The sequence below is a fragment of the Bombyx mandarina genome, chromosome 05, assembly GCF_030267445.1.
Source record: "Bombyx mandarina strain Sakado chromosome 05, ASM3026744v2".
NCBI lineage: Eukaryota > Metazoa > Arthropoda > Insecta > Lepidoptera > Bombycidae > Bombyx > Bombyx mandarina.
Genome location: NC_143212.1, coordinates 16,981,117 through 17,007,305, shown reverse-complemented (window position 1 = coordinate 17,007,305; position 26,189 = coordinate 16,981,117). Strand labels below are relative to the sequence as shown.

General features: G+C 38.4%; 1 protein-coding gene and 1 long non-coding RNA gene across 2 annotated transcripts in view; one reads left to right on the top strand and one right to left on the bottom strand.

Moving 5' to 3' along the window:
- Positions 1-26,189, top strand: part of LOC149503039 (uncharacterized) — a 238,790-nt gene that overhangs the window by 78,378 nt on the left and 134,223 nt on the right. The gene's annotated exons all lie outside the window — the stretch shown is intronic.
- LOC114247443 (short-chain dehydrogenase/reductase family 16C member 6) overlaps positions 1-26,189 on the bottom strand; it is a 41,685-nt gene that overhangs the window by 9,714 nt on the left and 5,782 nt on the right. Inside the window, exons 2-6 of the mRNA XM_028180420.2 lie at positions 21,939-22,008; positions 5,401-5,560; positions 3,064-3,215; positions 1,852-2,029; positions 1,110-1,295 (exon numbers count right to left, since the gene is read on the bottom strand). Coding sequence (XP_028036221.2) covers positions 1,110-1,295; positions 1,852-2,029; positions 3,064-3,215; positions 5,401-5,560; positions 21,939-22,000 — 738 coding nt within the window. The 5' untranslated portion in view covers positions 22,001-22,008. The remainder of the gene's footprint in view (positions 1-1,109; positions 1,296-1,851; positions 2,030-3,063; positions 3,216-5,400; positions 5,561-21,938; positions 22,009-26,189) is intronic.

The following is a 26,189-nucleotide window of genomic DNA, read 5'->3' as shown; positions in this document are numbered from 1 at the left end:
GTTGTCGACTGACGTCAGGTGACGCCTGCGTGTTCGGGAATTCCGACTACGCCCGAAGCCGCCCGAGTGCGCCCGAAGATACCCGAGCGCGACTTGGGTGCACGTGCACTAGTGTTGCACGACAAACCATAACCCTATTTATAAGGTGACCAACTATTTTTTGTTCAAAAAGAGTACACTTTGCAAGTATTTCATAGGTGAAAAAAAAAGGAAAAAACGATAAAAGCTTTATTTTCTTTTAAAAACATCTTCGTCTAATAATGTAGCCATATCCGAACAAATTTCATTTTGCATATTAAATTTGACTGCTAAGACGGCAGATAATGTTTTTACAGAAAGTTGCGACTTCTCACTGCTCCAATAAACATTCCCTAGTGAAAATACCCTTTCAACAGCAGCATTAGTGCCTGGACAACATAAGGAAATTTCTATTAAAACTTTTAAATTTTCATGTGGGATATGTTCTACTCTAAACTGCAGAAAGATTTCGAAAGAAGAAATTATACAAATGAATACTTTCAGAGTATAGGATTTGAAAAGAGTACGGTTTGCGAAAAAAGAGTACAAAACTCAGTAAATGAGTATAGTTGGTCACCTTACTATTTATATAGATGCTAGCGGCCGACTCCGGCTCAGCTCGGGTCTTTAACAAAAATTTCAACGATATTTGACGTTGTTTTATTTTTTAAAATAAAAAAACACTTATTACAACACAACTATAATATTTAGATATATGCCGTCGCGACACTTTTTGTGAATAATAATGTGTTCTACAAAGTCGTAGTACATTATTTTATTCTATCATCAATAGTTTTCGCAGGGCACGCGATATAAAGAATATTTTAGGTATTTTTTACACCTTGGAGTGTTGATTACATTATTGGAGTTTTAGTAAGGATCCCTAATTTTTTTTAAAAAAGATTATAGCCTATGTCACTCGGGAATAGTGTAGCTTCCAAACAGTCAAATAATTTTTCAAATCGGGTTAGTGGTTTCGGAGCCTATTCAATACAAATAAACAAAGAAATCTTCCCTCTTTATAATATTAGTACAGATAGGAATACAAGTACGTACAGTTAGGTATTTATACTTAGTAAAAAAAAACTCACGCCACTGAAATCTCTCGTGTCCTCCCTTAACTCTTCGTGCAGCGCTTCCATTAGCCCTCTGACAGCGAACTTGGTGGCGCAATATGGAACTAAATTCCGTAGTCCAAGGACACCGGCCATTGAAGACATCGCCACGATGTGACCGTGGTTTCGCTCCATCATAGAGGGTAGGAAGGCTTGGATCAACTAATGAAAACATTATTAGCTTATATTAAGTACTAGCTGACCCGACAGACTTCGTAGTGCCTCAATTGAGAAATAAAAAACCTAAACTTTTGTATAAAATAAACTTAAAACAAACAAAAGGAATCTGTCCGACGGGGGACACATCAAAGGAAAAACAAAATTGTTATTTTTTTTAATTCCGAGCATTTTCATATTTAACTACCTTTTAAACCTTCTCTGAACTTCCACAAATAATTCAAGACCAATATTAGCCAAATTGGTTTAGCCGTTCTCGAGTTTTAGCGAGACTAATGAACAACAATTCATTTTCATATATTATATAGATAAGTATTATGCTGAGAAATTCCACTCTTATTAGTAACTTCAAACAAGTGTCTCAAGGGCAGAAGCAATCATTTCGGTGCAGTCTATGGACTCCTCGGGCCGGATAGCAGCAGGGAAGCCTATCAGTATTAGCTAACATTAAAAAGTAATTTCAAAAATATCCTCGTGTAGTCTCTCACTTCAGCAGGAGAATTAACAAGGAATACACTGAATTATATTATTATGAACTCACCCACAGATGAGCCATGACATTGACATTGAAGGCGGCCCTGATCTCTCCCTCCCCGTGCTGCAGCAGCGGCTTGCAGGGCATGATGCCGGCGTTGTTCACCAGCATGGTAACGTCGCCTACTTCACGACGGATCCTCTCGGCCAGAGCCTTCACTGCCTCGCTGTCTGTGACGTCACATCTATATAAATGAATCCACAATGAAACTTCACACGGTTACGGCAAAACAAAGTCCAGTTTTATTTGCAAACGGCGCGGCGTGCGTCATTCTAATATGTACATATTTGTATGTGTGTGCAAAATGTATGGTCGTGTATGGGTTTTTGATTTTATTTTTTGTCTTTTAAATGGCAGACAGCTTTACAGCCCGCTAGGATAAGTACGGAAGCCTATTGGTATGTAATGATGAAGTCATCCACCTGCATTGTATAGCAGCTTTTTCCCCCCTAGCTATTCGCTGGTAGCTTATGAGGCTATTCCAACGGCCTGACCGGGTAGGTAAGCTCACAGGCTCAACCTGAGAGAATTTTCTAACACTAACCCTAGCAATCCTTCGCAGAATCTATCACCGGAGCGGAATCGCGACCCACTGAAAAGATCCGGCGAGAAACTCAGTGGGCTAATTTACTCGCCGAGCCCTTCATCGCAAGCGGTGCTTGACGTACCTAAAAGCGCCGTTAGTGGATAGGGAGGATCCGAAATGGCTTGTTTAGGGCAACGTCGACAGCTTACCATTTAGTTCCCAGAATTTACGTTCCAAATTACAGTTACAGGCAGCCACGACGAGAGGGTTTTCGTATCGTGCCGCTTTCTCGAAATGGGGTGGTGCGAAGATGAAATGAGAGTAGATGAGATGTATGTATTGTCGTATGTATACATCTCATTATTTAATCTTGACATTGGAAGTAATAGCTTATTTTTATTGCCCTTGTTGGGATACGAGTATACGGCCTACCTGATGGTGAGTGGTTACCGTCGCCCACGGAGTTCAGCAATGCCAGGGGCAGAGCCAACCTGCTGCCTACTGTTAAGTACTCCATAAGCGTCGTTTGAAGAAGGACATGTTATAGCGCTCGGGAAACACTGTAGAGAGGAGCTCATCCCAAAGCCAAGTATCCACAACTTTTAATTGAATATATAATCACATAGTTCGTATATACTTATATAATATATCTGTTCGACCAGTTTTAATGGAGTTTTAAAAGACGAACGTACTCGAACCGATACGCCTTTCCCTTCTGCTCCTTGATGAGGTCCACGGTCTCCTGATTGGTTTTCTGGTTGATATCCACACAGACTATCACGCCTCCGAGCTTGGCAAACCTCATCGCTGTCTCCCTACCCATGCCGTGGCCTGTGCCGGTAATCTAGAGTAAAAAAAAGAAATTATATTTGGATTTAGTTTAAAGCTATGTTGTGCTTCTGTAAATGTTAAACAATAATAAGAAGTAAGAAAAAAATGATTTTATTGTAAAAAAAGCGTTGGGTGCTTTTCAGGATGTTATCAAAATAACCCTTCTACTCATATCTGTTCATAAAATATTTATAACTACTGGTACCATGCATCCCACGCTTTTTTTACAATAAAATTATTTTTCTTACACTAACATTCTAAAAAAACGTATTTTGTTAGTTTTTATAAACTATGATTTATTTTGAATTTTTTAGTTGAATTTCAATACTTACAATATTTTTTTTTGATTTGTCTTCGGTCCTTAATAAGTATACCAAATTTCGAGTTAATCCAATGTTTTGAAGGGGGTCAAAATCATGTTCAAAGATTCCGTTACAAACATACATGAAGCTAATAAAGGCGTAAAAAATGAAAATATAGTGATATAGTGACCAACGAAATATGATTTGCTTAAAATAAAAAGAATAATAGCGACATATATGATAGTATTTTTCAATTTTGTTATTAAGCTATATATTTGTATATAGCGCATCTGTTTACACACTTCTTATCAAGAAGTCGATTGAAAATATGGCGCTAAAGCGGTTTTCTGTTTTCTTAATGTCAGAATATTATTTGCGCAAGTTTGTACGAGACGTGTTATTGTTAATTAATACAAAGGAGTAAGAGCAACACAAAGGACACCTTCCAAGCTGTTGGCTTCGAGTCTACAGAGGGTCTGCTTATAGACGCAGACGCTTATATACCTCCCGAACACAGAACTTCGTTGGCAATTCGTATACATTTTTAATTTTAAGTCACTAATATATAAATAGTAATATATAATAGTAATATATATATATAGTAGTAATAGAGTAACGGTAACATACGAGACAAGAACATATTTATCTACAATCGAAAACAAAATTTGCTCATACAACAAACATCGATCGCGCCCAGGCAAAGTAGTAAAATGACTTATTAATATGTATTTAAAGTCGTTAACTGCTTATGAAGGGATATGTCACAGAATCGAGCACTTTAGCCATTTTTTTACTGGTAGTAGGACCTCTTGTGAGTCTGCACGTGTAGGTACCACAACCCTGCCTATTTCTGCGGTGAGGCAGTAATGCGTTTCGGTTTGAAGGGTGGGGCAGCCGTTGTAACTATACTGAGACCTTAGAACTCATATCTCAAGGTGGGTGACGGCATTTACGTTGTAGATGTCTATAGGCTCCGGTAACCACTTAACATCAGGTGGGCCGTGAGCTCGTTCCCCTCATCTAAACAATAAAAAAAATCATAAGAGATACTATTCAGTTTCTGAACGTCAAAATGTCAGCGAGCGACGTCCGCCATGACACTATTTCTCCTTCAAATTCAGCCGCCATGAGCGACGCATCGGTTTTATATTATGTCTTTAATTTGTCATGTAAGGACAAATAAAATATTTCAAAACAATAAATACAGTCCACGCTCATTTACCACAACGCAAGAAATACCTCATGCGCACGCCGATAATTATCAATCAATGGCTACCTACGATAAACGAGGACAAATGACCATCTATATTTTTTTTAATACCAGATATTACGTACCTAAGAATTATTTCAATCACCTTAAATAACTGCATTTAAGCCTTTTTTTACATGTAAAATGAGAACCTTGGTAGTATATTGGGCAGTATAAGATTAATAATTAATAAGGAGTGGGATTTACACTTTCTAGGCCCTTAGACAAGTCCTTATACTTAGTCCGGTTTCGTGTTAACCGTGGTAGGGCATTGTAGACCGCTGATGGTACAATTTAATAGTATAAATGTGGGTCTTTTGTTCACTGGGTGAACGATTTCAATGTTCTAACTGGCATTAAGTGGCTACCAGTGTGCTTAGTGCGAGTTTTTTAACGTTCTCGATAGCGTAAAAGTTAACTCAAATTAAACGTTAACGCAAATTAAAAAAGTCGCACTAAGCACACAGAGGCCATAGATATCAACATGGATTCTTCCACTATCCATGAGACATGAGGACTGAATCTTTTTTATTTTAAATTAGAAATAGAATTTATCTTCTAATTATTGCAAAGCAACTGTAAATTATTTTACTTAAGATCTTCAATCTGTGTTGTTTGTTTGTCTGGTTTTAATATTAATTACTCACAAGGATAATCTCTCCATTGACACTCTTCGGCTCGGGGGGCACTACCAGCAGGTACATAGCATGGAACCAGGTGAGAACCATCTTGATATAGAGGGTCACGATCTCCAGAGTCAGCGTCACTGCTTGGTACACCTTCATCACTATGCCTTGCTCATCAGTCCTGGAGACAAATAACAAAGACTTTTTACGAGTAGGTATCAAAGTGCAAATCAGCCTAGGTAATTTAGTTTGTTGAAAAGACCTATTAGCTTAGACTAGTGGCCCAGCAGTAGTCGAGATTCGACTACAATTAATTGAAATTATAAGCTTATTATTATGGTTCTAATATGGTCTAATTGTTATGGTCTAATTGTATTCGTCAAAACTGCACTATAGATCAATAATATTAAAGACAAACAATATTAATCTGTTTTCAATTCGACCACAGACTTTAAACAATAACAAAAGTTTCCCAATTGACAGTAAACAAAGAGTATAGTTTTATGTATGGGTGTGTGTTAAATAAATGGTAGTGTGTAATGTTTTCTTTATTGATTTAATGTATCTTTTATGCATTATTTTAAAAAAATATTAGGATTGTGCACTCCTTCTCTATATTCTCTATAAGTGTGGAAAATTTCATACTCGTCCGTCCGCGCAATTTTCGTAAAAAGGGAAACAAAGTTTTTGCTTCACGTATTAATATATAGATTACGTTGATGGCATTATACTTTAAATAATTGAGATGACATCTGTCATGTACATATTTGTCGATTTGTCAATGTTTTCATTGATGATCACTTTGTTAATGCAACTAAATAAATAAGTAAAATAAATACCAGACACTTGCCCTAAAGTGCTAACAACAGATTTTCATTCATGTCAGACTTTATTATCGTAAGAACAGACCGTCTCGAAATTGTTTCTCTTAAAAAGCTTTCCAATTTAAAACTCGCATTCTGATCAGTCCACTATTTTCGGAGCAAGGATTCCGCAAACTGCTCCACAAATAGTCAACTGACTAACACTCGGCGGATTAAACATATATTGCGCCATTAAAAAATATACTGGCCCAGACAAAAATTCCCCGTCGCGCTAATATCTGCATAACTCAATAGAGCACCTTATATGATACCGTTCGTTATGATTACCTCATCGGTCTTGCGACGATTGACTCTTTGACAAATATACAAAGGGGCCGATGAAGACAAAACGTTGTGACCACGGGCTTTAACAACAGAATTTGGAACGCCTCAATCTTCACCTATGACACTTCGCCCACACATAAAGTCCGTCCGCTTTATCCTTGGCAGACTTCGCCCCAAGATCTGCAAGCGGAGAAAAATGTCCCTTCGTAACAAGGTGACACTTTGCATGGGGCTTATAATTACATTTACGGCTGAGCTGAGCTCCCTCATCTGCTGAAAATGGTAAGGCTGAAGGACTTATAACCTTGTAATCCTCCCAATCTAAAAAAAATTCATCGTAGCGAGTTATCTTAGGGGGGCCTGGTTCTAACCCAGTGGGGTATCCCCGGACACAAGTTTCACCGCCTAGGCGGCCTGGCTAGGCTGGCGTAATAAGACGGCCGACGTTCCAGAGCGTTCGTTTCGCCTCGAAGGCTCCAGCGGCCCCTTACCCCGCCCAAGTTCTGTCTTCGGGAGAGATCAAACGCTTGGGCGAGGGGACAGGAAAGTCATCTAGTGGGTAGGACCCTAAATGACTGCTCCGAATATCTGCGGACCATCCACTACCACATACACCCCTTACGCTCCCGAGGCGCGGAGACCTCGCAGAAGGTTCGGCCCCGGTCCAAAAAAAAATTTATACGTATAATACGCACGATATAAGGCCAATAATAGCGATGCTGAAACTGAAATAACTTTAAGTCAACACTACCCGTCCCTTATCCTATCGTTCTGTCTTCTAGAGCCACAGAGAAGTGCAATACTAATATACCAGGAACACATAATGGATCACGTCAAATCTTCCATTATCACATCAAACATAGAATTCAAGATCAAAATAAATTTACTTCCATTTATTTTTTTGTGTGGGCGCCGCACACGAATTCTTCGTGTCACAGGTACATAAGTAAGTACCATCACAATAATTCGTAAACCAAATATTAACTCATTTGAGAAACGATATGTACCAGAAATGTACGCGCTAATATTTTTCAAATTTAAAGAACGGTTCACTTATTCGAAAAAATATTTTTTTTTATTCATGCAAAAGTAAACTGTAGACAAAATTCTTAAATAATTCTATTTACGTTTGATATATCCTTACTTTTTGGCTGAATAGATGTTTCTGGATATCACAGAAGAATCGTGGCAATCGATATCAACTACTTTAAGTATCATCGTCCTTATAGTTTTCTATCTATGAGTTCAGTATAAGAAAACATAACAATGATTTAATATAATCTTGTATTATTATAATTACATTACATATAATTACATACGCTGCTGTGGCCTTGGATCGGCCACACATTAACAAAGCCCTATACCTATTCAAGAGTCACTGACCTAGAAAGTGTCTGGCTAAAGGAAGAGAGGCTGTGCAACAACTTGGGGTCGCTCAGTAGAGCAAGAACTGAGCGTCTTGGGCATGACGTAGGAGGAGCTAGAACAGACGGCCCAAGACAAAATAGAAGAATTTGATTCGAGCCCAATACCCCAGCAGAGAGTAATAGGAAAGAAAGAAGAAGAAGATTATAATTACAAACTGGCAGCTACTTAGCAGATACAAAAAGAACGAAAACATTTTATATAGTTTTCTTATAAGTAATTTACATTATATTTTATGATTAAGTTTTATTTTTATTGTTTGCAAAACGAGTAAAAACAAAAGCGAACAACAAAATGTTGTTGCGTGAACTGTAAATAAATTGGAGTGACGCAATCCGACCTCGAACTTGAAACAGACTTGACCCGGTTACGACAACCGCACCGGTTGCTACAACGTTACGTTTATAAAAACCGGTTCTTTGCTTTCGCAACCGGCAGATCTATTTCATTGGTTAATCATCTCGGCCCGAAGATTGTTACTGGAATTCATATGTGTAACGAATTATGGACGTAACAAAACGAAAACCAAATATGCAGTAGCTCATAAATAAGTCATTTAACAGCTTCAACATAGATCAAGTCTGAGGCAAGAGAGTTGAAATAATTAATATTGCTGTTAATTTGATTTTTGTATTGATCTTCTGTGTTACACGATTCTAAATTTCTCTCGTGGCTGATTTATAATAAAAATAAATAAAATAAAAAGCCTTTTATTTCCTGCTAAAATACAGAGTAAATAGGTATTTAATAAATAAATAAAAATTGTTGTTTAGATGGGTGGACGAGCTCACAGCCCACCTGGTGTTAAGTGGTTACTGGAGCCCATAGACATCAAGAACGTAAATGCGCCACCCACCTTGAGATATAAGTTCTAAGGTCTCAAGTATAGTTACAGCGGCTGCCCCACCCTTCAAACCGAAACGCATTACTGCTTCACGGCAGAAATAGGCATGGTGGTGGTACCTACCCGTGCGGACTGACAAGAGGTCCTACCACCAGTAATTACGCACATTATAATTTTTCGGGTTTCATATTTATTACACGACGTTATTCCTTCACCGCGGAAACCAATCGTGAACATATTTTGTTGGGTACGTATTTCATTAGAAAAATTGGTACCCGCCTGAGATTCGAACACCGGTAAATCGCTCAACACGAATGCACCAGACTTCTTATCCATTAGGCCACGACGACTTCAAATTTTCTTCATTTAATATTTGGCAGGAACCCATTAAACATGGTGTAGGCGTCCTCCAAGTCTTTCCATTTGGTTCTATTTTGGCCTACCTGTATCCAACGAGGGCCAGCAATAGCTTTTATATCGTCCTCCCATTTTAATATCGGGCGACCCTTTTTTTCTTCTCCCTTGTGGCCCTTCTCATGCAGTTATTCTTCCAGTCCATCTCTGGTCCTTAGTCTTGCTACATGACTTCCACTTCAAGTTTCTGGCATACTCAAGAGCATCTATAGATTTTGTTTTTTCTCTAATTTTTGTACTGTGATTTTTCTGTGCAGAAATTGGTCTCTGCGCCGAGATGAAAACACCCGATAAGTGGGTTAGAAGCTACTAATACTGATTCAGAAACGAAAAATGTAAGCATACGAAGACATTCGATAAATAGTAGAAATAAATGTAGACTTGTTCATCCTCCGATTCACAGAAAATTAATAACTGGTTCCTTGGTTAGGATATAAATAATTAAGAAAATAAAATAAGCGCTGTTCTGCACTTTAAGTTTAACATTTTTTACATTAAAAATACCTTAATAGTGATGTATATTTTACCGTCAGATAATGATTGAAAGATTGGGTGGCGCAGTAGGTAGAACCCCTGATTTTTGGGTCGAGTGTCGCGGGTTCGATTCCCACATCCGGCAATCGTATAACGAACAGGTTAATTCTTTGGCCTGTATTTATATGTATATATTTAAACATATAAAAATATGTATATCAGTCGTCTGTTTTCCACAATTTAGGTAATCGTAGTTTGGAGCTAGATGTGTGTGTGATATGTCCTCATTTATTTATTGTTTCAATATGTACGAAGTGCAGTTATATGATGATGCTAACTCGCTCGCAAGCAGTTTTATTCGAGTAAAAAACCCTTTCTTATAGTGTCCCAATACTGAGAGCATCGCAATTACACATGATCTATCATAATTCGCAACAGGCCCAGCCTCCCACGGATCTCCGTTGCGACAAATCAATGCGCAACTGACGTGTTGTAAACATTGCCCGATGTTTGGCAACTGTCGATGCTGACATCACGATTGCTATAGTTACATTGAACTTTGAGATTTGAATGTTCATTAAATCTATTCCCATTCTTCTGTTCTGTGGAACACGGAGTTCTGTCTCATCGTCTCGACCTTGGAACTCAATAACTATTTTCCTATGTACTATCCTAATTGGAATGACTGAATACAAAAAAAATATCTAAGGGCCGAAAATCTACGAACACAGGTATAAGTCGTAGTAGCCTAAAGGTTGTACAAGGTGTTTTTTTTTTTGTGAAGGAATGATTACTAGTGGCCCTAAGGGCTTTCCAGTTTCATTAGGGCTGGTGGGCGAGCAAGCGCACAGCCAGGAGGGGCGGGAACTGAGCGCCTCCAAAGGAGACCTAACAACTCAAGAGGAGCTGCTTCGCGAATGAATCTATTACCGGATCGGAATCGCGACCCGCTGAGAAGATCTAGCGAGAAACTTAGCGGGACGAGAAGTATTGATAATAGGCGATGTGACTACAAGTTTACCGATGTTAAAGTCCAGGCAGGCTTGTATCTATTTTCTGAAGAACGGCCCTAGCATGGGACTTTAGATGACTTTCACGATGAAGGAAAACCTGTGCAGTATTTAGCTAGTCTAAAAAGTAGCCTAAGCTACTCCTTATATCATCAGTGAAAATCTCATCAAAATCGGTCCAGCCGTTCCAGAGATTAGCCGAAACAAACAGACAGACGGACAAAAATTATAAAAAATGTTATTTTGGTGTATGTACTGCATATTATTATATATTCATATGCATGTAGTAAAAACCGGTTATTTCAATATTACAAACAGACACTCCAATATTATTTATATGTATAGATATTTTATTCTCGCAATTACAATTTTACTTTATTATTTCTGACGTTTCAAACATTCCATGGGTTTCGTGATGACCGAAGACTATGGCTACTGTTTTCTACTAATTAGTTTCCTACTTGTTTGCATCCTGCGGAAGAAGCTGCTTAGCTAGCAAGGTTGGTTGATGGTTGCACCGAAATCACGACCACGACCGTCACTGACTGCTGTCATAACTACTCCACTAGTATTTGTACTGGGTGGTGATGGTTCCGCACTGTATGATGCCACCAATTTTTTTTATTTTAGCTGCAACCGTGTTCTGGTGTGCAGGATAGCTGTTGCGCTATTAGGACTTGTACCATTTATCTCTAGGTTGCGTAACCATGGCCCCCATTGTCATGAAAATAGGTGCTTATGGTAGGCCAGTTTAATTGAGGATACCACTTTACGTAAATAGGAAGCAGTCACCGCAACGGGAATGTCATTGTAGGCTTTTCTTTTCGGCCAGGATGCCGAACTTTATACGAGGTGTCTGCGCCTAGGGATCACGTGAGATATGTTAGACTTGACGGTCAGCAGATGTTGGGAGCAGACCATGAGTCCAAGGATGCTTTAGGGTACTACCCACCAAACGACTCCTCATGCATTATCTCACCCGGCATCAGAAGCCAAACACAGCAGTGGGGTTCTCAACACTACAACCAGACACGCGGTCTCACTCCTAGGACGCCTAACTCACGGATGGCTGAGGCGAATCCTACCCTTCAAATGCAAGGTTCTATGCGGCAGTAATAGATAGGATGCATAGTTTCATGGCGTCACCACCAAGGTTAACTAACGTCAAAACTAGGTCAGATATTAGATACGAGAGCACTGTTACTCAATGATGATAGAGAAGTTGTGGCAGGAGCGGAGGCAGACTTCTTACAAGAACATAATACTCACTCTAAAAAGAAGAGATTCTTCTTCCTTCCACCGTCGGTCACGACGGACACGTCCAACCACATCACTGGGAGTCCAATTGTTTATATCACTTACGTACAAAAGTGTAACATAAGACTTCCCGATTGATTATAAGGTAACAGATAATATCGATTTTCTATTTATTGTATTTTGAATTGATTTGAAATTTATTTAATTGAATTCAATTATCGAATTCCGAGCACGTATCGCTGTGATGTGGACTAAACGTATAAGAAGCAGCTATGGTTGAAAACTAATCGAACCCCACCTTCTTTACACTAACAATTGCAAAATGTTTTCACAATTAGTTATATGATTAAGACCTATACAGATCGACGGAAAGTTTAAGATCATCGAATAATCTGTGTGGTGTGAATGCATGTGGTACGAGCAGATAAACATACCACTATTAATTATATGCAATGCACCTTTTGTACAATGTACAATTGAGTACAGAAATGTACACCATTGTACAATACCTTTTGTACCAATGCAAAACATATTTATAACAAAAGGAACCTAACAAGAGGTGCCTTTCAGAAGACCTCCACGATTAGACATTTCGATTGTTAAAGGCCCTTGACGGTGCTATGACAAAAACAGTGCCAATATCAACTGCTAAGTTTTATCTGGGTGGGTCGACGTGACAATGCATAGAACAGACAGAATACACAACGGCACATTACTTTAAAAAAATATTAATACGGATATTATTTGTATGAATATAATATAAGTTATAACAATATGTATTGGTCGAAGAATAAACCTATTGTATGTAATACGAGGTACTTATAAGTCATTTCTTGTAGTTGAATTCCAAATTACAATAGCCTTCAACGAGATACCTATAATAGGCCGTGGGGCGCAAACAATGCAAAAAATATTTAGTTTTATACATTGGGAGTAGAAGATTGTTTTTAGTACGTAACATATTAAATATTTTTAGTGCGACGTCAGAATCGAATGAATATTTAAACAGTAATTAACAATAATAATTACTTCAACTTCTTTGTTAATCGAAAGTTTCCGTAGAAAGAATGCAAATTCTTCTTTTTTTAAATACTTCTTTAAGAATACTTAGTAATTACTAAGTATTTTTTTAATTATTTAATCCGATTAAGAATTTTTTATTAAAGTTTTGAGGTATGCCCAAAAAGTTATAAAGTAGCAACAGCGCCTCGATGAGCCTCCCACGAGGTTAAATAACTGCCTAATAGAACGTCATTGGAAATCGGCCGATACCACAACACAAGTCCGACTGCAGTGTGACCCTTAGAAAATCTTACACTCTTTATCTAAAATTGTTTCGTGTTTTTGTAACCTAAACAATTTTGATTTGATTAATAGTTGAAAGGATCGGTTCGATGATTAGAACGCCCTGCGAAAAAGATTTGGCCTTATTCATCATATTACATTTTATTATCGCAGATAAGTTGTTCACTGAATAGAATTTTAATATTGTTTTCGTTTTCATGATCATATATGCCCACAGTTGTCCACTGTTGAGCTCCCTTAACTGACACCACTGATCACGCCTGTCACCGTCCTAGGCAAACCGTAAATTAGCCCATAGACACAGAACACTGAGTTTCTCGCCAGATCTTCTCAGTGGGTCGCGTTTCCGAGCTGGCGGTAGATTCTGCGAAGCACTGCTCTTGCTAGGGCCAGTGATAGCAACACCTTCGGTTTAAGCCCCGAGAGCTCACCTACACACTACGATAACGTTTATATAGCCTCTCAAAGCTATCAGGATAGGTAGGGGAAAAAAAGACGCCACTGAACCCGGTTTTCGTTTTTGTCATTCATTTCCTGCAGGCCAGCCTTAGTAATGTGTGGCACCACATTACTAAGGCTGGCCAGGAGACAATGTCGAATTTCATTTTAATGCATGTAACCTCTATACGATTTATCATAAAAGAGGTTAATATGTTATGAAATAAATGGAATTTTGAATAATGAAACATTAGAATGATTAGAAGAAGGAACATTAAAAATAAAAAAGCATTTTTGAATATTAAAATATAAAAAAGTAAAATAAAAATTGCTGAAGCAATAGCTTTAAATGTTGTTTCTCTTTATAGAGCAACTCAATTTGTGCTATAGTTTTACTAGGCTAAACTTTATTTTGATGTAAATAAAATAATACATTATATGCATACAATTTCTGAATTGTTTTTAATCGGAGTATTTTAAAATGAGAGTATTATCGAAATGTTTATGTTCACGTTCACCTGCGTACAACAATTATAATATATTTACAACGATTACAAAAGGGACAAGTTGAGTAGCGGCTATAAAAAGAATGGATACGTGCTAAACTGTTTTCGCGGTTCGCTTTTCAGCGACTCGGGACGTTTGCGCCCGGCGGTGGCCCGACTTTCACTGGCCGATACTAACAAATAAAATTGTGTAACAGACGGAAATGTTGTAAAACTGCGTCATAGAGTATCCTGTACTCCGTCCTGGTGCAGACACGCTAAAGCATTTCCATTTTTAATGCAAGACTACATACGAGAAGTTTAATGAAGTTTTGAAATGCCATCTTGTTAGTTTGCGCGGAAAAGTAATTTCTGTACAATCTCCGTAAAATGAAATATCGAATTCCCCAAGTTCAATTTTAAATACCACCCAGATTATATTTGACAATGACCACCAGGACCTACTACCCACTCCTTTCTCCTTTGTCGAATCACTTTTGTCAGAGCGGTCGTGGTCGTCATTCAGTATCATTGCTGTGGGCAGATTCTGATGTTATGAGCCTCACGAGCAATTGCCACTTCTTCTGGTTTGTGGTGAACCTGGTACACTCATGCAAACAACCGCCAACTGCCGATTTGACTTGGCGGGCCATCGCATGGGCAACCTTCCACGCAATCTGGTGCTTCTACTTTGCCCTGAACGACAAGGCGCTTTATAGAGTAATTTCATCGTCGGGAGATATGTCCAAAAATGATAGTATGCGCCCATGCACGAGGGGTGAAACGCGCTGCTTAAGGCCAAGTTCTTGAGAATGGAGATATTGGGTTTCTTTTTATTGCCCTTGTAAGCAAACGAGGATATGGCCCACCTGATGGTGAGTGGTTACCGTCGCCCATGGACTTCAGCAATGCTAGGGGCAGAGCCAAGCCGCTGCCTACCGTTTAATACTCTCCACAAGCCCCGTTTGAAGAAGGACATGTCACGCGAAGGTGCGAAGTTCGGTCCATGAAATACTAAGCATTCGTCTCCAGCACCACATCTCCAGAGCATCGACCTTCATTTTCTCGACCTGCCCTAAGTCCAAGTCTTCGCAGCGTATAAAAATATGGCGAAAACAAGAGTTCGTACCTGCCGTAAAAATATCATTATAAGCTATTTCTTTGAGCTAAGGGCTCAAAACCAAGCTGTATATTTTGCACTGGTTTATGTAATGTGTTTAAAAAGTCTTAGCATTTGTCACGAATTAGATGTCGAATCTTCATAGCTGATACTGCGTTCTCCATGTCCATAAATAGACCTAACAGGTCGGGCAAAAGCTGTAGACGACAACAGTTGTAGGCAACAAATAAACTATTTTGAATGAAATGAAAATGAGAATATCATTAATGTAGTCAAAGTCAGTTCAATATGCATCGTTAATGCATCAAAAGACATTAATGCATCAAAATCGGTCACCTTGAAACTAAATACACATTTAAAAAAAAACAATCGAATTAGTTCAGTAAGTTGAGTGTGACTGATAGTTTTCACGGCACTATTAAGTCACAGAAGTAAAATGATTGAAACAAAATATTTGACTGCAATATTTCTGCTGTTCTATAAATAAATAAAAAACGTTGTATGTTTGTTCCCTCTGCGTTCCTAAACCATTCATCCGATTGAGATGAAATTTCGTACAGTTATTGTTGGCACTCCAGGGAAGGTCTTCGTCATAGTTTCAACAAATAGCGGTAGGTGGCGCGCGTGTGTAGTTTCAACAAATATAAGCTTACTAGCGACCCGCCCTCGTTTCGCTTCGGAAACCTTTAATTTTAATATTGATAATGAAAATAAGATGGCAGATTTTTTCCTACTATATATTTACATTATATTTTGGATACTAATTCACAAGATATCTTTATAAATTATAGCCCATGTGTTATTCATATTAAAACAATTCACAAAACTTTACTCCCCGTGTTCTCCATTTCGTCATTGGTATTTTATCAATTTTCAACTACATGAAAAACGTTACAAATTTGACGGTGAGCGAATGAACAAGATTAACAACTTTTACGCCTTAATGTATTTTGATCTCAATTTTATTTTCAGATTTATACGTGAGTTCAAGGACTACCGTATCCGTGTCCTAAAAGATACGACGACCGCTGTGTGCTCGGAGGCGGGTTTCCAGGTAACAGAAGACATTTTATTTTGAATACTAATCTAATATCATTATCATTCTCCTGCCTTTCTCCCAGTCACTTGGGGTCGGCGCAACATGTTTTCTCCTTCCATACTCTCCTATCATATACCATTTCTTCGTTCACTCTCCTCTTACACATATCGTCTTTCACGCAATACTAATCTAACAATAGTTGACTAATGATTTCCATGATCAACGACAAAACATGGCGCCATTGAAGCGATTGAAGTAATTTTTAAATTTTCATAATTATAGTGTTATTATATAGCATACTAATTTCGGGGTTTCATTGTAAGTAATAACCGTTATACAATAGAATTGTGGATTCGACCTCATGTCTCAAGGTGGGTGGCAGTCGCGTCGGAACGTCTATGAGCCCTGGTAACCGGTTAATACCGGTAATCCGTAAATTAATTATCAGCGGTGGTGATATAACAATACTGACTGGATAAGTGTTTATCATAATCAGCCCACAATCGCGCACTGCTGGACATAGATCTTTCCCAATCCATACCACTGAGCCCGGTCTTCGGCTCTCCTTATCCACCTTTTCCCAGCCACCGGATGGAGGTCATCGAACCACCAAACCTGTGGGCGTCCCACGATACGTTTTCCGTTGTTAACTGATAACCTTAAACCTGATAAGTGTTCACGGAGTTTAAAATGTTGCTTAATATCAGATCGTGATCAATCTCTATGAAATTGCCGAGCACGTAGGTATAATTATGATTATTAGTGGTCCCCCAATAGGCTGAATTCGACTATAATTAATTGAAATTATGAGTTTGAATATTATTATGGTTCAAAAAATGGTTCAATTCTCAAATACTTACTATAATTACAGATTTGGCCAAGACTGCACTATAGACAAATAACATTAAAGACAAACAATATTAATCTATTCTCAATTTAACCACAGACTTTAAACAATAACTTAAGTTTTACAATAAACAAAGAGTATTTACATGTTGTGTCAAATACACGGTAGTGTGTTTAATGTTTTTTTTATTGATATAATGTATATTTTATTTATTATTTTAAAAAAATCAACATTCTGCACTCCTTCTCTGTGTGGGCAATTTCATAATCCACCGACCGCGCAATTTTCGTAAAAAGGGATACAAAGTTTTTGCTTCACATATATAGATTTTTTCAATGTCTAACATTTGAGTGATCCATGCTCAAACTCAACAGCTGTTGTTTTGACACACAAATAACCCCCAATTTGACACCTAGCTATAGCTAACGTTAGCAAAATCGAGGTTAGAGATTAATAGCATACACAGGTAGACAAAATAAAAGTTTTAGCATTTATTCTACTAAAGGTAAAATTTTAACTATTTATTTGTCTCAAGGTGACTGGCATGTTTAGGCATTAACCGTTTTGCTAGTCAATCCATTGCGTTGTTACACAAGAAGATTATTCGTCACGCGGCGACCATAGACCTTCGCACGCGGACGGTTTTGTTTATGGCCACTAACAGCATTGTTTCAAGGTCGATGAACCCATTGCAATGCTGAGTGATGCCTTACTAGAAAGGATTTCTTTTTTTTATGGAGGATTATTTTTCTGGAACCATTTGATCATCATCATCATCACATCAGCCTATAGCTGTCCACTTCTGAATATAGGCCTCTTCAATCGATCTCCAGTGCGGCCGATCCCTTCCCCCTTTCATCCAACGTGACCCTGCCATTTTTACTAAGTCCGTCTGGTAGGTGGTAGTCCCATACTGCGCTTTCCAGTACGCGGTCTCCACTCAAGAATTTTCCGAAATCATTCTCAAGGTGGTTAGCGGTAGTAAGAAGCTTCAATTCGCCTTTTATGCAATAGTTGTTCTGTTGCGCGTAATTGGAATGTTATCCCCTCCACATTATAACAAACCGACCTCCACCAAGAACAAGTTTTATTTTTAGAAGATAATTAAGCAATTTAAAAGTCTTCGAACCGGAACAAAATATTTTAAAAGAATAACTAATGAATATAGAGGGGGTAATTAAATTTGAAGGAAAAAGACAACGTAGTAATTAAATTTAAACGAAAAAGACAACGTATTATTAACTTCCGTTGAAAAGTTAACAACGTATTTCTAGAAGATTCAGACATAATAAACGTAAGCTAACGCGGTGAATACATGATTATTATCTCATAGATGAATCTGAACTTGTATAAAATATATTATAAGTTGTATAAGTTGTAAAATATATTATAAGCCCGTTTTAAGTTTAGTAAACATATTAAGCAAGTATATTAAGAGTGCCTAAGAGTATTCAAATTTCAATTTTATTATAGTGTCTACCAACAATTAATTTTTAATTTGCTTTTAAAAATAAAATTACATATTTTTCTTTTTCTCCACCTTATCCTCCTAGGTAGGGTTGGCACAGCGAATTTTTCTATCCCATTCTCTTCTATCAGCCGTCATCGCAACACTCACTCTTCTCTCATATTGTCATTCACACACTCCATCCATATCTTCTACGGTCGACATCTTCCCCCTCTACCTTGCACTACCATTTCCATAAATCTCCTGTCCACTCATCACATATCCATACCACGCTAACTTTAATGCAATTTTTTTTTTTTTTTTTTTTTTTCTTTATCTTGCAATCAGTCAGCTAGACTATGAGCAGATGTGTTGAGAGCTGTTAGACGGTCAGAGCAAAATCTCCATCGAGACTGCTCCACTCTGTCAACCGTGTCTATCAAGACTTAGGATTTGTCGCCTTTTAAGCCTATTTATTAGGTCCGGTGTGGTTAGTTGCGTGGCAAGCTTATTAGGATGCATTTCTAGCCTTTTTCTGTATTTCATACTCCAGGTCTTGATTTCCTGTTTAACAGTCCTGATTTTGAGGTGTTCATGAATCTCCGATGTTTTTATAAACCACGGACAGTTCGATATCTGTTTCAGGATGTAATTTTGAACCCTCTGTATGATATTTATGTTAGAGTCACACGCCGAACCCCATAGTTGAATCCCGTATGTCCAAATTGGTTTCAAGAGCATTTCGTAGATGAGTAGCTTATTATCTACTGACAGCTTGGAATTTCTGCCAAGCAGCCAGTAGAGTCCTCTGTATTTCAGGTTGATTTCTTCTCTCTTCTTCTGTATGTGTTGTTTCCATACGAGTCTCCTATCAAGGTGTATTCCCAAGTATTTTACGCAGTGTTCTTGCGGGAGTTGTTGATTGCACAGAGTTACTGGCGGACAGTCTCCTCTACGGAGGGTGAAGGTTACATGAACGGATTTTGTCACACTAGTTTTTATTCTCCACTTTGAAAGCCAAGTTTCAATTTCTTGCAATCCAGTCTGTAGGAAGTCTGAAGCTTCGTTTGGGCAATTGCTACATGCCAGTACAGCGGTATCGTCTGCGAATGTTGCTAATGTAACATGTTCGCTTTGTGGTAAATCACATGTGTAAATGGTATACAAGACAGGACCCAGGACAGACCCCTGCGGTACACCAGCTTTGATTGAGTGAAATGGCGATGTACACTCTTCTTCTCTTATTTGAAATATTCTTTCTGTTAGATAAGATTTTATGATGGGGAAGAATGTACAGGGTAGAAGAGTTTTTACTTTATACAAGAGACCTTTGTGCCATACTCTATCAAACGCTTGCTGCACGTCTAGGAAGGCAGAGGAGCAGTACTCCTTTCTCTCTAGTGCCTTCCTTATCACAGAGCAGATTCTATGGACTTGTTCCACAGTGCCATGCTGCTGGCGAAAGCCAAACTGGTGGTCCGGGATTATGGCTCTTTGATGAATCTCCTCCAATAATCTGTGCAGCAGGACTGACTCAAAAAGTTTTGACGTTACGGTTAGTAGACTAATCGGCCTGTATGAGCTAAGTTCGTTCACTGGCTTCCCTACTTTAGGTATCATAATTACTTGTGAAACTCTCCACAGTGATGGAAAGTGTCCAGTTCTTAGTATGCCATTAAATAAGATGGTTAGAAAAACTATGGCTTTTTTGGGAAGTTCCTTCAAGACTTTTTTGTCTATTAAATCAAACCCGGGGGCTTTTTTGTCCTCCAATTTTGAGATTGTTGCCACGACTTCTTTCGGAGTTGTAGGCCTAATCGGCAAATCGAGCTGGAAGTCTTGACTTAGGGCCGAATCTATGAAGGAATCATCAGTGTTTGGGTCAGCATCATTAGGCGTGAATACTTTTGCTAAGTGAACAGCAAAGGCGTCAGCTTTTTCTTGTCTTGTTCTTGCCCAAGTGTTATTCTGCAACCGTAACGGCGGTTTGGGATCCATAGGCCTATTATAGTTCCTACAAGCTCGCCATAGAGAGTAGTTAGTAGCACTTGTTAATGCAAATTTAAAATTAAAATTACACAAAACGTAGTAAGCCTAATAAATCGCTAAAGAATTCCGCTGGGTTTGTTTCGACAGTTCTTATTCTATCAGAACTTGTCTCTTTTTCCAGCCGATGGTAGAGACATCATGTTACGAAAACATTTAAATTGTAATTTATAATGTGTTATTATTATATATTTCATGTATATTACTGCTGGTAGGACCTCTTGTGAGTCCGCACGGGCAGGTACCACCGCCCTGCCTATTTCTGCCGTGAAGCAGCAATGCGTTTCGGTTTGAAGGATGGGGCAGCCGTTGTAACTATACTGAGACCTTAGAACTTATATTTCAAGGAGGGTGGCGTTTACGTTGTAGATGTCTATGGACTCCAGAACATGTCCCGTCCACGTAATTGGATCCCTGGTATTATCAATGTCTATGAATAAACATGACAACTCGTCTTCAAAAGTATAAGATCATAATAGATAAAAAATAGAATTTGAAGTATTTGCACTATGGTGACGCTTCTGATTTGTTTCATCGTCTACGCGTCTCGAAATGTTACCGCAATAATTACTGTATCGCCGAGTCAATCAAAACAATATAAATATGTTATTAAGCGAGCCAACTTCTAATCACGGTAACAAAAGTGGATAAATCATCAGTAATGCTCACGGTATTATCTTACTACTAGCTTTTGCCCGCGACTTCGTCCGCGTGGAATAGTTAATTTGGCATAACGCTAAATTTTACCCCCCACTTCGTTTACGTAGAAAGTGAAAATACATTTGAAACATTCTTTATTGGTGCTCCATTTGTATTTGTCTTACCGTAATGTTATATAGCCTATAGCCTTCCTCGATAAATAGGCTATCTAACAGTGAAAGAATTTTTCAATTCGGACCAGTAGTTCTTGAGATTAGCGCGTTCAAACAAACAAACTCTTCAGCTTTATAATATTAGTATAGATTTAAGAGGGCACCGACGGTTGTCAACGACACATATATCGTTTGAAGATCTTTGTCATTTCACATCGCCTCCCCATCTCCAAGCGCCGCTCGCACAAGCAATGGCGTGTGGAGACATGAGGACAAAGACGCCTCGGTACGCACATCCATTGCTTACATTGCTTTGTAGGCAGCAGCTTGGCTCTGCCCCTGGCATTGCTCAAGTCCATGGGCGACAGTAACCACTAACCATTAAGTAGGCCGTATGTTCGCCTGCCTACAAGGGTAATAAAAAAAACACAAATATATCGACACTTACCAGGGAGCTTTATCCGCCAATCCGTTAGAAGACCCCTTTTCTGTTCTTAATTCCGACGCCATTTTTAATGCTGAAACAAAAAAATATATAAATTATGATAAAAGAACGCTTATCTTTTAGAACTGATTAAAATTAACAAAAAAGTGTACTCTGTCGGCACATATAAATAAAACAGATTTATTTAATTGGATTCATTACTGTCTCCTTAAGAATAGTTAAATTAAAACATTTGTAAGGTGTTAATAGTAGCGTGAACAGCTCTTAGCAACATTTACAAATCGCTGCAAGCCATCATAGCTTTTTGTTGCGTTTATAGGCACAAGAGCATGCGGCCTACTGATAGTAAACTTTTCTCGCCGTTCATGGACATCAATCATCATGGCCAGAAACGGCTAATACCACCCGTATTTATCCGTAAAGGAAGTGTAATCTAGACATTAAGTACCAAGAAAACACGAGCCTCAAGGAGGTGGCGGTGAACTGAAATTGAGTGAAACAAAATCATATTTTTTAAGCACAACATTGAACCCAAATAGCTCTTGAAATGTATGCATAATATACATATCATATTGCATATAAGACCTTCTTTCTGACTTAAAGACGGACAATCTACATCTGCAATCAACAATCTACAATATATATAAAAATGAATTGCTGTTCGTTAGTCTCGCTAAAACTCGAGAACAGCTGGACCGATTTGGCTAATTTTGGCCTTGAATTATTTGTGAAAGTCCAGAGAAGGTTTAAAAGGTAGATAAATATGAAAATGCTCGGATTTAAATAAAAATAACAGTTTTGTTTTTCCTTTGATATGTCCCCCGTCGGCGTCGGACGGATTCCTTTTGTTTTAAAGTTTATTTTATACAAAGTTTAGGTCTTTTATTTATCGATTGAGGCACTACGAAGTCTGCCAGGTCAGCTAGTATCGTATAAAAAGTGTCTCCAGCAGACAGGCCGCTGGTGCACGTCCTTACGGAACCATCAAATCCAATAACCCTTGCATTAGACGCCTTTAGCTCTAACACTAGGAGCAGGCTTAGGGACCCCGGTAACGGTACTCGTCAAACTAGGCAAAGAGTTCGACGTGCAACTTAACCTAAACATCAGCCCGGTGAGTTTCTTCCCAGATCCTCTCAGCGGGTCGCGAGCCCGATCCAGTAGTAGATTCTGCGAAGCACTACTCTTGCTAGGGCCAGTATTAGCAACACTCCCGGTTTGAGCCCCGTAAGCTTACCTAATAGCTCGGTGAATCTAGAATAACCCCTCAAGGTTACTAGAATAGGTAGGAGGAAAAAACAGATAGTAAGTAATCAAGTAACTATTTTTATTAAATAAATTAATAAAAAGCGCTTCATCGTGAGAATCGTTCGTGGAAACATTTTACGTACAACAATCAGACTAGTATAGAAATTCATCTTATTTTTATTTGGAGTTTGAAATAACATTCTTAAATATTCAAAGGTTAATGTTACAAACCGTTTTGTATGTATGGTAATATGCGGTTATCATTATTAACTGATTGCCATTGTTCATGCAATTGTCATGTTAATATGAGTATATATTTGTTTATGTTTTATTTCTATAGAATTTTAATTTCACCCGTACAGAATAAGGAGTTCCGGTTTTTTGTTGTATTTTCAGTTGTAGTTTCATAATATTTTATTATTGTCGCGGTTTTAGTTTTTCAAAAGCCTGGACCATCACTAAATGAATGCGGTCATCTTCCTTCAAACATGAGATCGATCTAGGGACTCCTCAAATCTCAAGATGGTTTCACGCAAGAAGAAGAAAAGGTGGGTGGCGCATTTACGTCGTAGATCTCTATGGGCTCCAATAACCACTTAATACCAAGTGGGGTGGGAGCTCGTCCACCCATCTAGCAATAAAAAAATACTCAATATTCCTTCACCGTGAAAGTCAATCGTAAACATTTATTAAGTACGAATTTCATTAAAAAAATTTGGTACCTACCCGCCTGCAGGATTCGGACAACGCTGCATCGCTAGATAAAATATTGCAGAAGGCTACCCAGTCGCTTTAAGCTTAATAATTTAAAATTCAGTTTCATTACCGAATAAGATCGACAAAAACTCAAGGTTCGTTCTTTTAAAAATAACAAGTACAATAAAGAAAATTTGATAAAATTTTAAGGTCATTATTTCAAAATACAATATAATGAAAGGAAACAAACCAGACATTCTGGTCTCGCTTGAAAAATAAATTTATAAAGCTAATAGCTATGGAAACCTGTTCAGTTTATTATCAACAGATACTTATTTTCATATTTGTTTACTGTATCATAAAATAATATAAAGTGTAATAATACAGTAATTGAAATGCTAATTAATTTTAGACATTCGTAGAATTAAATAATTGTCTATGTTGATACCTACATAATTTTTATTTTATTGCTTAGATGAATGAGCTCACCGCCCACCTGGTGTTAAGTGGTCACCGGAGCCCATAGAAGGTGATCTCCTGAGCACGATCACGACACTCAACGTTTTGCAGCAGAGGACCAACGCTCGAACCCTAGGGCACAGTAGGCATGACCGGGAACCAGTACACGACCCTAGCGTGTCAACTAAATGCTACAGATAGAAATGTCATATCCGATCCAGACGACGGGGCAACGCAGAGCCGCCGTCACCCGAAATATCTGTTGTCAGTGTGCTTAGTGCGAGTTCTTTAACGTTGTCGATAGCGTAAAAGTTAGCTCATATTTGTATGGAATGGGATCGTTTGCGTACGTTTGCCGCTAGGGGCGCTGTTCCAACTGCATACAAAATTGGGTTAACTTTTACGCTATCGAGAACGTTAAGAATACTCGCACTAAGCACACTGATCCCGCGGACCCACTCTCGGTGCTTTAAAGCTCTTCAAGCACCGGTCACCGTTCTCATCGAACTCGAGCGAACTAACCCACAGACACAACCCACTAAATTTCTTGGCAGATCTTCTCAGCGGGTCGCCATTTCGATCCGAAGGTAGATTCTGCGAAGCTCTACTCGTGCTAGGGCTAGTGTTAGCAAATTATCTCAGGTCGAGCCCGTGAGCTCACCTATCCGTCCGGGCGTAACTGGAACAGTCCCATAGGCTCCCAGCGAATTGGTAAGGAAAATAATATAACAATATTTTTTTTACATACTATATTAGAATATGAACATGGAAAACCTAACGTTTGTATATTATGTGCTAAAAATTCATTAGCACATCCTCAGTGTATCGAGTAAACATCTGGACATGACAATAATGTTACGAACTCCACGGCACGTATACGTAATAATCATAACATGGTTATTGAGTCTGAAGCAACAGAATCGTCTAAATATACAAAAAATTTAATGCTGGAATCAGTATTACGTAATATATAGTTGTTGATCTGGGAAACGTTTTGTTTAAGAGTTCCTGTAGACGAAATTTATGACAGATAGATAGATGTAAGAATGTGTTTTTTATTTTAATTTCAAGACGGATAGTAATCGTGATTGTGAGAATGTGAATGAGTAAGAAAACTGTTCCTAAAGCCGAAATAATCATTAGCTGACGCTTTTACGTAAACACCTTTTTCTTTTTAACGCTAGGGAATCCATTTACGATTCCCCGGTCGAGGAGGGTAACGGACCGGTTTATGTCGGAATCCAGCGCCTCCAGAGAGGAAGAGGGGGGAAGAGAAGGACCGAGGTACTCCACTTCCCCCAAACACGTAAACATTAGCTGGTGATAGAGAGTATTGTAAGCCCTCACCCTGTAGATACCACCACTCCGTGGGGTCCTCGCGTACCCTTACGGAGGCGCAGTTCGGCTTCGGGGCAAACGCCCTCTGTATTTTGTGGAAAACATGAATAATTTGTATTTGCCTATGTATAGCTTTGACTGCGTGGACGTATTATTAATTGCCTACTTCTTGTCGAATAATGCTTTGAACAAAAAAATTTAGGTTTACGCGTGTCCTTAGCTGTCAATCTTACGAGTAATTTTTTAACATTGTTATTGCGTATCGATCGTAATCTATATATTAATACGTGAAGGAAAAACTTTTTATCCCTTTTTACGAAAATTGCGCGGACGGAGGAGTACGAAATTTTTCACACTTATAGAGAATATAGAGAAGAAGTGCACAATGCTAATATTTTTTTTAAATAATGCATAAAAGAGACATTAAGTCAATAAAGAAAACATTACACACACTATATACCATGTATTTAACGCACACACGCATGCATACTATTTATTGTCAAACTTTTGTTC